General features: G+C 48.1%; 1 protein-coding gene across 1 annotated transcript in view; it reads left to right on the top strand.

The window, feature by feature from the left end:
- Positions 1–250: 250 nt before the first annotated feature.
- LOC104511751 (receptor-type tyrosine-protein phosphatase S-like) overlaps positions 251–16244 on the top strand; it is a gene marked incomplete at both ends in the record, with an annotated part of 26835 nt that continues 10841 nt past the window's right edge. The window contains 2 exons of the mRNA XM_010154486.1: positions 251–439; positions 10039–10149. Coding sequence (XP_010152788.1) covers positions 251–439; positions 10039–10149 — 300 coding nt within the window. The remainder of the gene's footprint in view (positions 440–10038; positions 10150–16244) is intronic.

The following is a 16244-nucleotide window of genomic DNA, read 5'->3' as shown; positions in this document are numbered from 1 at the left end:
TAAATTTATAATCTTGTGGGGTGTTAGAATAGCCACACGAAGTGGACAAACTGGTAAATTTTACTGTATAATGTGTTTCCACAAACCATCTATGAACCATTTACTGTAGCTTTGGTTTAAATTGCATTGCACAGAGTCCTGGGCAGCGTCTGCCTGATGCTCTCTTCGGCGCATTCTGTCGAACAGCTCCTTCCACGGCCCTGGTCCCCAGTCCCTGTTTAACTGCTCTTCCCTTGCTCTCTCTCACCAGAGGACCAGTTACCTCCTGGCTTCCCAAACATTGATATGGGGCCCCAGCTGAAGGTGGTGGAGCGGACACGAACAGCCACGATGCTCTGTGCGGCCAGTGGGAACCCAGACCCAGAGATCACTTGGTTTAAAGATTTCCTGCCTGTCGACCCCAGCTCAAGCAATGGGAGAATAAAACAACTGAGATCAGGTAAGGTCTCTGCGTGAGATTGGAGGAATTGAGACCTAGACAGAGGCGTGAAGAGACCGCTCAGGTTTCTGAAGTAGAAGAGAGGGCTGACAAGACACGGGCACCACTGGTGTGGATTGGGGCATTAGCTTTTCTTTGGTTTTGGGACTCATGTTCTTACTCAAGGAGTGGTTGGAGTATTTTCCCCTCCAACCCCTCCTCCTGGCCTTCCCTACTGCCTGGGTGACATAAAGAGAGTCACAGCAGGGAAGCTGATTCCCATCCAGGAGATGCAGTAATTAGATAATGGTGCTCTTCCAGCTCAAGGGGGACTGGGGACTGGATGGGAGCTGAGGGTTTCTTCCTCAGACCAGGAACAGGGTAAGGAAGAAAGAAAACCACTACAGCAGACATGGCACTTCAGGCCACATGCATCTGGTTGAGGGTCCACAGCTCAGATAGCCTCTGACTGTCAAAACATGATGCTGTTGGTGCAGACTGACAGAGCTGGCACTGAGGAACAGCTCTTGCAGGATCTCTGCGGCATCAAGTCCCTGCAGTCATCGCTGGAGAGCAGTTGTGAGCGTTCTGGAGTGACTCCTTGGTGCTCAGTGGCACTGCCCGTGGAGCGGCTCTCCATGAACAGATGTACCCCAGCTCCGTGGCTCCTGTCAGTTTTCCGTCTTACCCCATCTGCTTGTCCATCTGTCTCTCATGTTTGTTTTATGTTTGTTGTTTGTGTGTGTGTCAACCTGACATCTCTTAATATTCACATCTCAGGAGCTGTTTTTATACTTGTTAAATCTGCCACTTCCCTGTGTGAGTGTGCATGCAAGGAGGGCACAGGTATATTTATTTTGAATACTACTGATAAAGCACTTCCATTGCTCAGCTTAAAACACACCTTAATTTCTCTCTGAGAACTGCAAATATGAAACAAGCTTTGGAAGTTTTACCTTTTGACAAAAACTAACCCGGGAAATATTTTCAAGTAACTGCTTGGACTGACTGCTTTGACCCAGCCTAGAGAAAACGTGTCTGTGTGGTTGGACCTAGCAAGCACTCGCATCACTTCAGCCACTCTGAACATTCCTTTGGCCAAGAGAGGTGGAGCATTTTCCAGCGTGTGTTGGCAAGAGAATGGCATTGTTGTAGGCAGAGGGAAAGCAGAGGCTTCAGTGAAGCAACTGGGGCTGCTCCATTCGTGTTAGACATTTTACAAGTCAGCCAGTCAAGCCCCAGCCGACCGCTGCCCAGACCCCCTGGCTCTGAAGAAGCCCGTTCTGACTCTAATGCTGGGTCTGAACGTCAGGGAATGGAACCGCCTGGTTTTTTTCTGACCTTTTTTGGCAAAGGTTCCATGTGAAGATTTTTACTGTGGGCCACCAGTGGAAAAGATTGAGCGTAGTTCCAGTTCATGGTAGCTATGACACACCTGCATAAATGCCTCCTTACTCAGTGAAGCAAACTTACAAGCAGATACTTAAACTGCTTTGTTGAATTAGAATGGATTGTTGAATCCTGCAAACACAGATGAGATTGACCTCCCTGTTTTATCATAACAGCTGAGGCAAATGCAAATAAAAAAAATCACTCAGCATAAATAATGAGAGGTAAACTAGAATTATATCATGCTCTGTGACCGTGATCTGAAGTGTGAGTAATGCACAGGCAGATTATTTTTAATACACTTATCATCTTGCTAGAATGCCTTTATACTCTTTAACTGGGTTTGATCTGGTGTTTTCCTTAAAGCCACCCGAGTGCTGCGTTTTTATGCCAGTGAATTGGTTAGCCTCAGAGTGAACTCTTGGCCTTTCTGGTAAATGAGAGGATACCTGCTGAGAATTCATCTCATTTACAGATGCTTTGAATTGGTAAACTGGTGAAACCCTGAAGCATCCCTGTTGTCCTCAGAGGCAGAAACCTGTTGCTGGTGTGAAAGGGAGTGCAGATTCCTGGACAGTCAGGATTTCGGAGTTCTCCTGTTTCATCTGCTTTTATGGCCTTTCAAAACTTGCACGTTCTGTGATGCAAAGGCTTGTGAAAGTGCAAAACTTATTAACATTAGGGTCACCTGCACTGTGTTAGTAATTTAGTCAGTGGGAAGGAGTTTGTTTTAAGACCCAGGCAGAGCAGATTGATGTGTGTATTTGTAACCTGAGTGTGATGTGCGAGGTGATGCCTGTTTGAGCTCCGATGGGATGAGTGCTGCTAAAGTCAGAGCTTAATTTAATACATTTATCTTTCCAGAAAACAAACTTTGCTGCCAGAAGTGTGGCACTAGCACACATTAGGGCATTGGATGCTTCAGGACACTGCTAATGAGCCTCAGTGTCTCTCACCCACAGTCACCAGTGTGACTCCAGCCCGGCTTCTTGGGGATTAACAGTCACCCCCAGCTAAGGGGTGTTTGACAAGCCCCCTGTGAATAGGAGTGCAGGGAGGAGGAGTGACCTTGGGACTAAATCACGACTTCATTGCGGCACTTGGCGCAAACAGGCTTAGCAGAGCAGCGGGTGACGGGTGTCTCTGGAGACTTGGCTGTGCGGTGCTCCCCGATGGAGGCTGGGATGGGGCAGGCTGAGGGAGCAGCGGGACAGGACAGTCACCCGGGAGAAAGACATCAGGATAGCAGCCACGCTGCTTTATTGCTGAGGGTGCTAAGAACTGAATTTATATCAATGTATGAGTTAGTGGCAAACATGCAAATTAGCTCATTAAAAGGTACAAGTGAAATGTCATACACGGAGCTCTTCAAAATTGGGTAACCGTGTCCAGATTTGGTTCCCATTTATATTAAAAAACCTGAATGTTTGACTGGCAATATAAATGGACCTCGGAGACCGTGGTCATTATAGCACATCATCCTGTGGACCCGTTATTTTGCAGGTCTTCAGTATAATTGAGAAACAGGTGATATGTCATTAACCATCGAGGGTTCTCGCTATCCAGTATTTCTTTTTCTCCTTTGCACGTCGCGATAAACTTTCCAAGCGACTGGGAATGTTTTAACACTCGTGGGTTTTGACTGAATGAAAAGCTGAATTGTCAGTGAAAGGAGACTGGGAAGAACATCTATATAGGTGCCAGCTTCCCTCAGAGACCCAGGTTGTGGAAATTTAAGTGGTCTTGGTGGTGGAAGAGAAATTCCTGCCTAACCCCAGCGCAAGCAGTCTCATTTAAAGGAGAAGCCGGTGTCCTTGCTCAGCCGTGCCACCTAGGGGGGATAACGGCAGCAGCCTGCAGCCACCTTCTCACATCAGGGAAACACTAAAACCTCTTGTGTCTTGTGTGTTGTCTTCTGCTTTCTGAATAACTGGCTATAACAAACTTTTTTCTTTTTTTTTTCACCTTTTTTGGTAACATTCAGAGACCTTTGGTAAGTTTGTTCAATTAAAACAAACCCCACCAAACCAAAAAACCCCAAACCTGCTAATGTCCAGATCTGTAACCCTTGCCCTTTAAACTAATTCCTTTGTAACAGCTTCTTGAGAGGCATGCTATGCATTTCTTCTACTAACTCTTTCAGTAGGGGTATTCTGCCCTCTTAACGAATTTCTGCAGGGGTATTGCAGGCTACAAAAAGAATGATCATCATCCTAACTAATATATCTGTATAAAGACGTAACAGCTAAATATGAACCTCCTAACATTGGATAGATTTTTTTTGTAACTTAGCAACAGTTGTCCTGGAATTCCCCAATTACACAATAGCTTGTACCCTGGAACTGTGATAATTGTGTTCACACCTGCAGGAGGTCTTGGAGTTTCACATCTAACGGGGTTATTGGCATTTTCAGGAGGGAGAGGTGGGAGTGCGGCACTTTCAAATTGAAGCTGTAAATCACAGGTCATTGGCTATGGGAAGGGGTTGAGCAGAGGAAAGCACCCCCCCTCCAGGTCCTCTCCATCCCTTGGGAAGCCAGGAGCCTGTCTGCAGAGCTCACGTCACATTTCCTCCGTGTGCCAAGTCCCCTTTTGTTACTAGAGATGTCGCAATTGCAGCTGTCAGCCAGGATCCGGCATTTTAAAATTGCAGAAGACCCTTGATGATTTCTGGCTTGTTTGGAACAGAAAGCTCTCTCCAGCCCTCGGGAGAGGAGCACAGCACACACATGTTCTCACACGTGGCCTGACAGAAGGTGGGGATGTGTTTTCTGTCATTACCATGGCAATGGTGACTTTCCTTCTCTCCTTGTTTTCAAGGCTTAGAGAATCCGTAGGCGGCTTGCTGTGTGGGAAGTCAGAGGAAGGATGATGGAAGAGCAGATCCCATCCTCTGTCACAGGGGGGGACACCTGCACGTGCTATTTTGCCACCTTCTTGGCCCTTTATAATCCAGAGGCGTGTCCTTTAAGCTGCCTTTTGCCTCTGCTGCTAAACACTACGCTGGCCATCTGGGCTCCTGCAGCCTCAAAATTTGCCCTAAATAGGCAGATTTACAGATCCTGGGATGCCGTGGAAGGCAGTATGAATAATTTGCACGTGGCATCTCAAAACTAACTTTTCACTCAGAAAGTCAGCGTCCAGTGTGAGTTCTCCCTCCATCAGTTTTCCTGCAAAGCTGGTGCCCGTACTCTGCTCTACACAGCAGCCTCGTGCGTTGGCTCCTGCTCTGTCAGGGCACCAGGAAAGCCAGCTACTGCCTCCTCCCCCACTCCTTAGGAAATCTTACAGGACCTGCCAGAATTCCTCAGAGTAATTAATTTATTTCAAATCCTCTTCGAGCACCATCCTGCTGCCCCGATATTGAACATGGAGCTGGTTAGATGTGAAACTCCCAGTAGTGAAAATCTACCATCTGTGTCCCTGCGGCCAGTCAAACTGCTCTTCCCGTGTAAGTTCATGATCTCAGTTTGATTCAAATCCTGTCCCCTCCCTCCGTGCTCTGGGGCATCTTCCATAACATGTTGTGCTCCTCACCACTGGGTCCCGTGTGCCAGAGTTAGAACTGGAAAGGCTGAGGTGGCGTGGCTTGGCTGGTCTTGCTCCCCAAGAGCACTGTCTCCAAGACAGTCTGACTCCAAGAGCTGCTGACAACCTATTTCCAGGGGCAGCGCTGATGCTTAGAGGGAACAGGGAGTAACTAACCTACAATGACACGAGAAGGCAACGGCTGCTGTTGTATCTGTGCTTATATAGCTCTAACTTCCAGGGTGTTTTCCTGTCAATTAGAGTGAATCTTTGCAGGAAATTGCCAGGCTTAGCCAAGGGCAAAGAAGCCGTATAGCAGTGGGGGCTGTTGGGGTCTCTTCCCCTCTTCCCATTAGCCGTGTTCCAGATTTGTGCCACAGATGGCAGATTTTCACTCCACTTTTGAGACAGAAGGATGTATCAGAGGCTGTTTTTATTTCCACTGAATTGAACTATAACCCTTTGCTGCTTAGTCTCTCTCGCTCGCTTTTTAAAACCTTCCTGCCGTCTCCTGTGTGGAGATCTGCCCAAGTACACGCTCCCCCCACCTCTTTCTCTTTCAAGCGCTGTCTCTCCAACCTTTCTCCTGGTAGCTAACCAGCCTGCTTTATTAACCTTAGCGAGTTCCTAACCCTAACTAGATGCTAACTTTTCTCCAGCAAATAACCTAACCTCTTAACTAGAAGCTGAGTATAACTAGAACCTAATACCCTAACACTGTAATACCTCTCTCCCCTCATCTCCTTTGAAAAATAAAGGTGAACTGTAACCAGTATCTGTATATTTTTACCTTCTATCCTGAAAATGGAGGATTGAACCGCAGCGCAAGAAGGATGAGCAGGGCTGAAGGATGAGGAGGGAAGGGGTTTTCTGGTGTTAAGGCAGAAGATTGGCACGCAGGAGGCTTGGACTCCTGTTGTTGCCTCTGCCACAGCCTTCCCTCTGTGACCTTGGGCAAGTCGCTTCACCTCTACCTCGGTTTCCCCGTCTGTAGAGTGGGGGTAGTAATGCTGCTGGGGGAGAGGAGAGAGTGCAAGGCTGATATTTATCGTGTCTGTGCTATGCAGCCCTGCCTGGGAGATGCTGCAGAGTGATGCATTGTTACCGTTGCTGAGAGGCTCTTGCATTTCTCCCTAGTAAGAGGCAATACTTGTAACTGCGGAATCTGCCCTGTTCTCAGGATTGGGGTAAAAACCAACCGACTGAACTCCCTTCTTTGATAAGCTGTGTGACAAGTTTGAATGCCACTGTGAGCAAAAGGACCTGCCGTGTTTTCAAAGGAAGATGGTTGCAACCTCAGGAGGTCAGACGGGGGGATAGAGGTTTTACCATTGACTGTGACATGGTGCATCAAGCACAGTGTCACCTCCTCTCATCTGAGAGACCTGCCCAAGCAGGAGACTCAGGTTAGGCACTAGAGACAACGGGAGGGGGTCTGAATAAAAATAACCCAGGGGAGAGGTAGTCAACAAGCAAGTGTAGCAGGACTCTCGTCTCTCCATTCAACCTCCCTCCTGCACTGGCGTCAGGGCAGTTTCAGAGCAGTTGCATGAGGTGGCCTTTCCACTTGCACAGTAGCGTGGCCTTTAGTGCAGGGCATCTGGCTTCAGTCTCTGTGCCGAGCCGCTGAAGGGTAGCTGGAGGTCCTGCTAAGGGCGTGCGTTGAATTCCTCACTCATCTGTGCCAATAACTAAAGTTTGGACCTGGGAATTTGCTGGCAAAGGTGGGATCAAACCTGCAGCTCCTAATGTGATGCAGGGTACCTGGATGTTCCTTTCCCTGTCGGGGCTAACGTGGCCATAATGCCAACCCCATTCCCTGGGAGTGATGAAGATAAATGCAGGTTCGTCGTATGTTCTGCAGGTAGCAAGCAGTAACATTAGCTGGGAGGTGGAAGATTTTCCTTGCTTAGCAACAAAATGGAGCCAGTCTTAAGACTCTTCAAGCCACGGGCCGTGGAGGCTTTGTGAACAGCCAGCTGAATTGGAGTGCTTTAAAAAGGGCATCCCTACCTGACATCCCCCGAGCCCTCTTCAGTCTGTCCCTATAATTTGAGATGAGGTAGAGCAGGAAGTTTCCTACTGGGAACTGTCTTCCTTGACTCAGGTCCTTTTCCCACGGGCAGTCCAGGTGTTTGGGGTTTTACAGTCTTTTCACTTACTTTCTTTGTTTTCTTTGCAGAAGGTACACCGATCCGAGGTAAGACACCCCCAGCTCACTCACTCACCCACTCTCCAAACACTTCTCTCCACTCAGTTCCTGTTTCATTGACCTGTGCTCAGTACAGATTCTTGTTGATGTTGTTATGTTTTCTTGTCCTGCTTCACCTCTGAATATTTCTTTTTTATACCTGTCTTTATTTTATATATGGTTATAATGTCCTTTTTTGTTTGCTGGGTGCACTTGGTAATACTGATACTGTTCTTCTAATAACGTCTCAGGCTGTGCTGCCTCAGATTTATGACACAGAGTTTTAAGAGCTAATCTCTCCAGGACTGTGAAGGACTGAAGTTTATCTTGAGCAGTAAATGCAATCAAAGCTTTTGGTAAATACTTAGGACCTTCTCTTGTTTGGTGCAAAGTGCTCTCAATCCACTGATGGTGGTGAAAATTTTCCAGTCCTTTGCCCCGTCAGATCTTCAGCACGTACCATCTCAGCATACTTATTTATTTGGCTTCAGAGCTGCCTTTCCTCTTCCTCCCCACTCTCCTACCCTTAGGTTTCTCTGGGAAAGATACCCGTGGTAAGTAGCTTCTGCACCGTTTCTTTAATGGAGCCAAAAAAGGTAGCAGACCTCAAGCTGTCACGGAAAGTCAGCTGGAATTGGGTGTGCACCCCCTGGCAGACCCTGCTTTGGTTTTATCTACGCTGGCAAATTTAGAAGTCCATAATTCCTTGCTGGTAAAAGCAACAGGAGGTGCTGTAGGTGAGATTTACTGTTTCACGCATCGTCTCATTGGCTCCTGACAAGTGCTGAAGCCTCACTGACCTCCCTGCAGTATGATTTCCCCCACTGCATTCACCAGCAAGGCTGCAGTGCCGGGATGAACGGGGAGAGTCCCGATTCCCGCGGCGAGGCTGCCGGCCTGCAGCGCGTGGTTCTGGTCCTGCTCTGCAGCGTGGCGTCTCCCCTTGCGTACACTCAGACGAGCGGAGCTCGTGAGCCACACAAAACGTTTTCCTGGAACCCGTGGAAGCAACCCACTTAATTTAACAGAAATTTCTGGGAAAACTCACAGGCCAGCTCTCCCTAAAGCGGAGCTTTCCGATGGCAGAGCATGCTCAAGCTGTAATTCAGTACGAAATACGCTCAGCTGACGTCTCGGTGTGAAGCCTCAGTCTGTTTTGGTTTCTAACTCCTATTCTGAAATACCCACGGATTCTTTTCAAATGAATTTCGTTTGGTTTAGTGGCTTGGGTGGGGTTGTTTTTGTTTTTTAATTCGCTCTGTTCTGCCTTTGGGAGCTACCAGGCACAGTGGATGCTGGCGGGAGTCGCGCTATCGCACCCCATCCCTGTCACAAACACTCTCACAGCCTCACGTCTTCCCACGCGCCGTCCTTGCTCACCCAGGCACACACAGAGGAACGTGAGCTCCGCGTCCTCCTCATGCCAACACGATGGTTCCTCCTTCCTGAAGAGGCTGTGTCTGCAACCAACAATGATACCATTTGCGCTTTTCTCGCTTAAGATTTTATCAGTAATATTACGCGGAGCTGGAATTGTTTGGTTTTCATATTTAGGTTTTTTTCCCAGAGACGGGAGTTAAGAGTCTTAACCACATGTGAGCTCTGTCCGTATCTGTAGTACAATCATGTACTCCTAATACATAAAACATTTGATAGCCTGTTGAATTATTGATGTAGTATGTATTTTAACGGGAGTTTTGCAGGGATGAAGCCTTCTGAGGTAAATGAGGCAATTTTCTTCCATGTAGTTACATGCTGCATATCTCTGCATGTTTGCTTACAGGAGTGTTTAGTATGGGCTCTGGGTATATTCTTTCAGGCTGCAATAATGTACAGGTTTAAGAAAAACCTTAATCCTTTTGGCCCACTCGGTGTAAACCACACAGGCAATTTTGAAGTTCCAATGCAGTATTTACAGGGTTTTTCCCTTGGGAATAGTCACTGTTGGTAAGGTGCTTTTCACACTGACTCTTATCTCCTGTAAGCTTCCTGTGAATCAGGTATTTAAGCACAAAACAAAGGCAGTGGTGCTAAAAATGCTCCAGGGATCCTAGGCAGTGAGTGACAAAGCCTTTTGGTGTTACGGTCACCGCTTCAAATCGAGCGTGGAAAGTCAACTGCCTTCCGATGGAATTCTGGGGATCACAGTAATATGGATTATTGAAGTTGATTTCCTGAGTTCTGGTGCAGGATGCCTGCATTGCAGGAGCCACGAAGTTGGGACTTTTGCTGATCATTTCAGCGTGGAGACTACCACTTCGTACGGGGTGCGGGGGGGTGTTACATTTTCTCTTCCCCTTGGGTATGTTAACGCTGGGCACAGACATCAGCGGATGGCGGCAGAGGGCTCGGTGCTTCCCGAGCTCGTAGCCCAAGACCCCCGAGCAATGTCCCAGCGTGTGTTAGCCCCAGGGGAGGAAAAAGCAAAACATTGCTGCTATTGCTGTCTCTTAAAAACAAGGCAGAATGGTGATGATGGTGTCTTTGCTGCGGTCTTCTTCTCTCCTCCCAGGTGGCCTGCAGATCGAAAGCAGCGAGGAGACGGACCAGGGGAAGTATGAATGCGTCGCCAGCAACAGCGCCGGGGTGCGCTACTCCTCCCCTGCTAACCTTTACGTGAGAGGTAGGGAGCGCATCAGCTCACAACCCTGGCAAATACCCCCCTCCCCATGGCCTTCCTTTGCCCCCAGCCGTTCGATCCGATCCTGTCCGAGTGCAGGGGACGCACTGCTGTTAACCGGCTGGATCCTTACAGTGCGCTGCTGAGCTTGCGAGGGGATCCCGGTGCACCCTGACTTCCTCACCGTTGCCGGTGGCTCCAGCTACCGCCCCAGAGATGCAGAGCAGCAGCACAAGGCTGTGTCACCCACAGCGAAGTCGAGTATGACCCAAAATAGTGTGACCAAGAGTCTGCCAGCATCAGCCTGCAGAGCCCAGAGGGGAATGGACAGCTTTGGCTGCAAAGAGGCCATAATCCCCTTTTCTCCCAAAGTATCCCTGTTCTCTGGAAGTGAGTTTCAGTTCTACTGGTGTGGGTGTGAGAGGAGGGGAGGACCCTCTCAGCCCCCTCCACTGAGCTCCCTGGCCCCTGGATCTTACCAGATTGCAAGAAGAGGGTGCATTCTCACTTCTCGCCTAAGCCCCAGCTGGTTTTCCCTTTGCCAGCCGTAATTTGTCACTGGCTCCTTGGGCAGGAACGCTGGCCGTGGGCACAGGCTCACAGAAAGCTGGAGACGGCCAGCAGACATCGCCGCCGCGGTGACAGATTCCTTCACCTGTGTAGCGTGGGGAACAGATGACAGGGGGATTGGCTTCTGCTTGGTGCCCCCTCGATGTTCACACACCCAGGGGGGCAACAGCCTTTCTGCTTGCTTTGTTATTTTAATCTTTCTGACCTGTGCTATTTTGTGTGTAGCTTTGGTTTAACATCTTTCCACAGCAAAACCCTTTTGGTAATGAGAGAGCAGGGCTGGTCCTTCTCGCTTTTTTTAAAAAAAAACAAACCAACAAAAAAAAGAAAAATACCATTGGGAGGAAAAAAGAAAAGTTACATCCCAGCAAACTGTTCCCATTGCCATCCCATCGACAGAGGAAGCGCCTCCCACCTACACTCACGTTAACTCCGCAGAGCCATGCTCCTGTGTGCACTCCTTTCTCTCTCTCTTTCTCTCTCTCTCGTGTCTCACGCTCACTAAATCACATGCACATGGAGAGAAGGCTTTTAATAATTTAATGTTTCCAAGCTAAATTTTTAAATAGCCTTTTGTGGCCAGCTGGAAAATTGCGTTTGAAATTTGCCCTGTCGCCTGGGCCCCGAAATTCTTCTTTTGGGAATGTAAATCTGGATCTGCTACTAATTCCGGGTTAAATCCTTCGCAGACAGCTTAGCTGGAATGTTTTGCCTTATTCTTTTTTAAAAAAAAAAAAAGAAACAGGAAAAAATGTGGGGATTTTTCATTATTCTTTTGTTTATAAATTTCCTCTACCTTTCTGGCCACTCGGAAACTACCCAGGAGACAAAGGTGGTAACCGTGGAGTCGCTTGTCTCCACACCTGGATAAGTGTCGGCTCCAGGTGGATAGCCCTCTTTCTGTCCAAGCTGGCCTGTGCGTAGCCGAGGCCTGCCTGGAAAACAAAGCCGGCCGAGAGAGTGCAGAAAACACTGTGTAAGCCAGTTCAGCCTGTGGTTTGGGTGTTTTTCATGCTGTTTAATTCCATGTTTCTTGTGTGTTAATATCGTGGAAAGGTAACAGATTTCTGAAATGGATTTGCTTTGGTGGGAGGGAAAGTTCATGCGCATTTTTCTTCCCGTTTTTTGTTTCGAAAGAGTCTCGAACACTCCCGTGTTTCCAATTGACTTGTTTCTCCCATAACATGCTTGTCTCTATAGAACACCTGGGATAGGAGTTGTAAGTTTGAACATTGCAAGGAAATGTTTTGGTTTTGGTTTGCTTTTCTTTTCTTCTAATTATTTCTTTTTCCTTATTCAGTCCCATTGTGGAGTTAGCGCAAGCAGGGCCGGGTGTGGGGGCTGGGGGGAGCATGGGCGGGGGGAGCGGATTTCCAGCGTGGGATCTCCTTTGTATCGGCCTTCTCTGCCTGCTGCGGGTTCCGCTCCCCCTTCTCGGAAGCGCAGGTGGACTTACGGAAGTGAGAACTCCTTGCTGGGGTTGGCACCTCTGCCGGGTGCTGACTGCGCGCGAGGATTGCTCACGGTCTGACCGCTGTACCGAGCCTGTTGTTCTGAAACCAGAGGGACCCAGCTGGATGGGAGGGGGAAAGTTAGGAAGGCAGGAAGGAGGGTCGTTACTATCTTCATTTTTTTTCCTTTCTTTTGATTTTGGTTAAGAGAAAGAAAACAATCAATTTGCAGCTGACAGCCTTGAGAAGGCCTTTTTTTACTCTCTCTGTGTTTCCCCTATTTTTCTCTTCTCCTCATGTCATTGTGTTCCGCATCAAACCCCCTTAACATCCCTCAGAGCTACGAGAAGGTTGGTGTGGTTTTTTTCTTTTTTACTTTCTTTACCCACATTTTTACATTCTTAAGAGAAAAAAAAAATAAAATTAAGAAAAAAAAAAAGAAAAAGCAAGAAATCTTTAAGATGAGCGAGACCCGCCCGTTCCCGGGTCTCGCCGAGATGAGTTGAGTTGCATTGTGGGCCTCTCTATGCATCCTTTGGTAATGTTGCTGAGTTCTTGCACTTCTTTGTCGTCATGGTTACCTTGCCGTTTGGACATTGGGCCTGATGCATGATAGGAGAATGTAACAATCTTCTTTGCATGCCACTTTTTAAATTAATTATGAATTATTTTCTCTCTATAAATATGTATAGTTTGGTTTCTTTTACAATTCTGGTTTATTTGAAGTGGATTTACTCTTCCGTTCTAAATTTTTTGTTTCGTTGGGTTTTTTGCTTTCTCTTGATTTCCTATTTCAGTTTTGATTGGTTATGCTGTGCTGTAGTTTATTCCAAACGCATTGTGAGAAGCCAGTGTTCCTGCCCACCCGGTGGTAACTGAACTCCTCAATCCCTCCAGGAGGAAAGGAGTCACACAGCTCTAACGCCTGTCCATGGAAGCCCTGCTGTTGGGGACCAGCCTTTGTTCTGGGGGGAGGGAGGGATCTGGGAAGTGGAAAAGATGGTAAGAAGCCAGGGTGTCATTCCAAGAGTTAGAGCAGACCCTGGGTCACGTTATTACTTACCTGTTTCTTGGAGGTGTGGCTCTTGTTCCACATCCTGCACACAAAGCAAATCCCTGATCCCTGCTCCGAAGGGCTTCCCCAGTGATGCAGGACTCGCTCCCTGCTAACCCTTTCCCTCCAGCAGTCCCTAAGACCCTGCGCATGGGAGCTGATCTGCTGCCAGCCCGGCGTGGGCAGAGGCAGAAAGCTGCCTGCCGTGTCACTGAACCCCACGCAGCTTCCTCTAACCCCCGTGGGCGTGGAGAGCCCCAGCAGCGGGCACTGCGCTGGGCAGATGCCCTTGTAGGAGGGTGATGCCCCGTCCGTGCAGTGTCCGGCATGAAGGGCAGCCAGCCACCTCCTGCAGAAGGGGACCTGGGTCTCATGGCTCTGCCCCTCCCCATTTATCCTCTTTCTTCCCTGTCCTTGAACCATTATTGTCTGGCTGCAGGCACCCTGAAAACCAGCCAGGTCCAGAGATGGAAAGCCCTCCTTTCTGGAGGAGTGTGGAAAGAGAAATCCAGCAGTGGTAGACACGAAAAGAGGCTGCTGGGACACATCTGGCAGCTGCATCTCTATTGTAAACAGCAGCGAGAAATCTGACAAGTTACATTCTAGCTGAAAATGCCTCTTTTCCCTCTTCTCATCTCCCTGTTTATCCCCATTAAGCCTCTGTTGCCTCCCATGTGTGCATCCTGAGAGGGCGAGCCACATGGGATAGTGAACAGGTGGGGGTTTGCAGTGTGGTAGTTGTACCATTGGTGCTTGGTGCTGTTGCCCTTTGCAGAATTGAATGCCCTTCCTTTCCCTGTTTATGCATTTCCCTCTGCCCATCAGTCCTCACTACTCGATAATCTACCAAAGGAGTGGCTTTCCTAGTGTACAGGTATTAAAGCTGTGTGATTTTTGAGAAATCCAGTGCAGTATTGACACAGTATCTGTCTCTCTCTTTCTCTATCTCTCTCTTTCTCTCTGTCTGTCCTTCTCTTTTTCTTAAATTGCTGAGATTTCAGTGCTCGGACCCTCAGTGCTGGTATTCTCCCCTCCCCTTTCAAGTCTCTCCCCCTCTCCCCTTAGATACAAGAGTACCACTCCGAAATGCTGCACTGTTGATAATATCTTTCTGAAGCGGCCAGCTGTGGCTCTTCTGACTCTGACGCCCACAATAGCCAAAAGACATCCCCCAGCCCCAGTGCTCTATTTAAAGAAAAAGAAAAAAAAAAGAAGAAAAAAAGCTGGTTCTATTTATAAAGAGCAAGAGAGGAGGAATAGTATCTGAAGTGAGGTGTTCCCATCCCACCTCTCTCCTGCCTCGGACTAAAAGGTGATAATCACTACTAATTACAGGATTTTCCTTCATGAATAGGAGTTTGAATTTCAGGGCTTAGGTGCAATTAAAAAGGGATTTATACACCATTGTTTTTTATTTCTTTATTTTATCTTTTATAAAGTATTTCTAACATGTCCAAACCGCACTGCTGCTGCTAGAATCTCTTGTGATCTGAGAAGGTTTTGAGATTAAATTCTTCCATAAGAGCCAGTAAAAATAATAATAATATCAACAGCATAAACAGCTAAAGCTAAATTGGATGTAGTCACAAGAGGCTGGAATGACACTGGGCGAGGAAACAGGGACTTGATACCTGACTAGAAGAGCTTATATGGTTTGCTAGAAATAGTGGGCATGGTCTTGAAATTACTGGTTAAGGGTTTGCCTTGTGTGTTATTACAGATCAGATCATGCCGTGGCACAAAATAACAAAGAGTCTGCTCTAACAGGGAATTTCCAGTATCAGATGCAGAAGTATCTTTCTGGAGACGTGCAGAAGCAGATGAGAAGTAGGTGAGGTGAGTTGTGCCACCAGCCTAGGGTGTAGAAAGTTTCCAGGCTGAGCTAGCTGTCCAGATTTCACCCGTGGTCAGTGAAGGGAAAGACACAGTTCTAGGAGGCAAGTCAGCACGCCGTAAGATGGGGATGCTGATTTTTATGGGAGCTGTACAATTCACCTGGCTTTCCACAGTCTCATTGGATGCTCCCCTGTATCCCTAGGGACACAAACACTATCGACCTTCTGGCCCCTGCTGACTGCAGGGACAGATTCCAAGTCCTGGACACCAGGAGATGTCTGTTCGAGTGGTGGTGGTTGAGAGCTCCGTGCCTCTCCTTGCACAGCGACAGGGACCCGCTGGGCACAGGGGAGGCTGGTTGGAGAGCCTGGCACTTCTCGTAGCTCATCAGAAAGCCAGTGTCCGTGTATAGCTTCCACGCAGAGAGCTGCATGGCCTTGATCCAGCCAGGATGGAAGGGACGCATTTTTAGCCTTAAGAGGCTTTGAATCTTGCCCAAAAGGGCCAAGATGCTTACTCCACTTCAGTGGATAAAACCAGGTTGAATCACTCAGACCTGACGGTATTTTTCTCACATGAGAACACGTGCAAGGTCCAAGCTTTGCCTCGGGGAGGGTGTATGTCTGCTTGCCCGGGAGCTGTGGCCACAGCTGGTTTGTCCCTTTGAAACGGAGCAGTTTGTAGCTCTCCTCTTAATTTTGAAAGCTTCAGAGTTCCACGTCGATGGCTCTGTTTTGATCCAAATAGCCAGCTGCTTGGCTCAAGACAGAGCTCTGTATGGAAGGGACCGAGTGTCTCTGCGTGCTCTTCCATCTCGCAGAGGACAGGAAGAATGAACGACGCACGTAGAGCTGTGTGGGCTGGCCTTTGGCAACCTCTGAGCAAGCAGAGCTGCTGCTGTTGGTACAGGACAAATAGTCATGGTTGAATTTACCAGAATTAAAAATTTTCCCCTCTTTCACACCGTGGTGCCCTGTCAGGAGTTACAAAAGGCAGCAGTTGTGCTGCTGCGAGGATAATGCTTTTTCCTCTCCGCTCGAGCTTCTTGTTGCTCTGCTCTTTTCAAGCCCAGGGAGTTTTAAAAGTTGCAGCAGGCATTTAAAACAGCACAGTGCGCTCGCTGCGCCTGCTTAGGCCGTGTCTCTTCTGGTGCAGGAGTCGAGTACAGTGCTTAGTCACCCAGAATC

Source organism: Eurypyga helias, unplaced genomic scaffold (assembly GCF_000690775.1).
Source record: "Eurypyga helias isolate BGI_N326 unplaced genomic scaffold, ASM69077v1 scaffold19906, whole genome shotgun sequence".
Taxonomy (NCBI): Eukaryota; Metazoa; Chordata; class Aves; order Eurypygiformes; family Eurypygidae; genus Eurypyga; species Eurypyga helias.
This window is presented reverse-complemented; position numbering and strand designations above follow the sequence as displayed.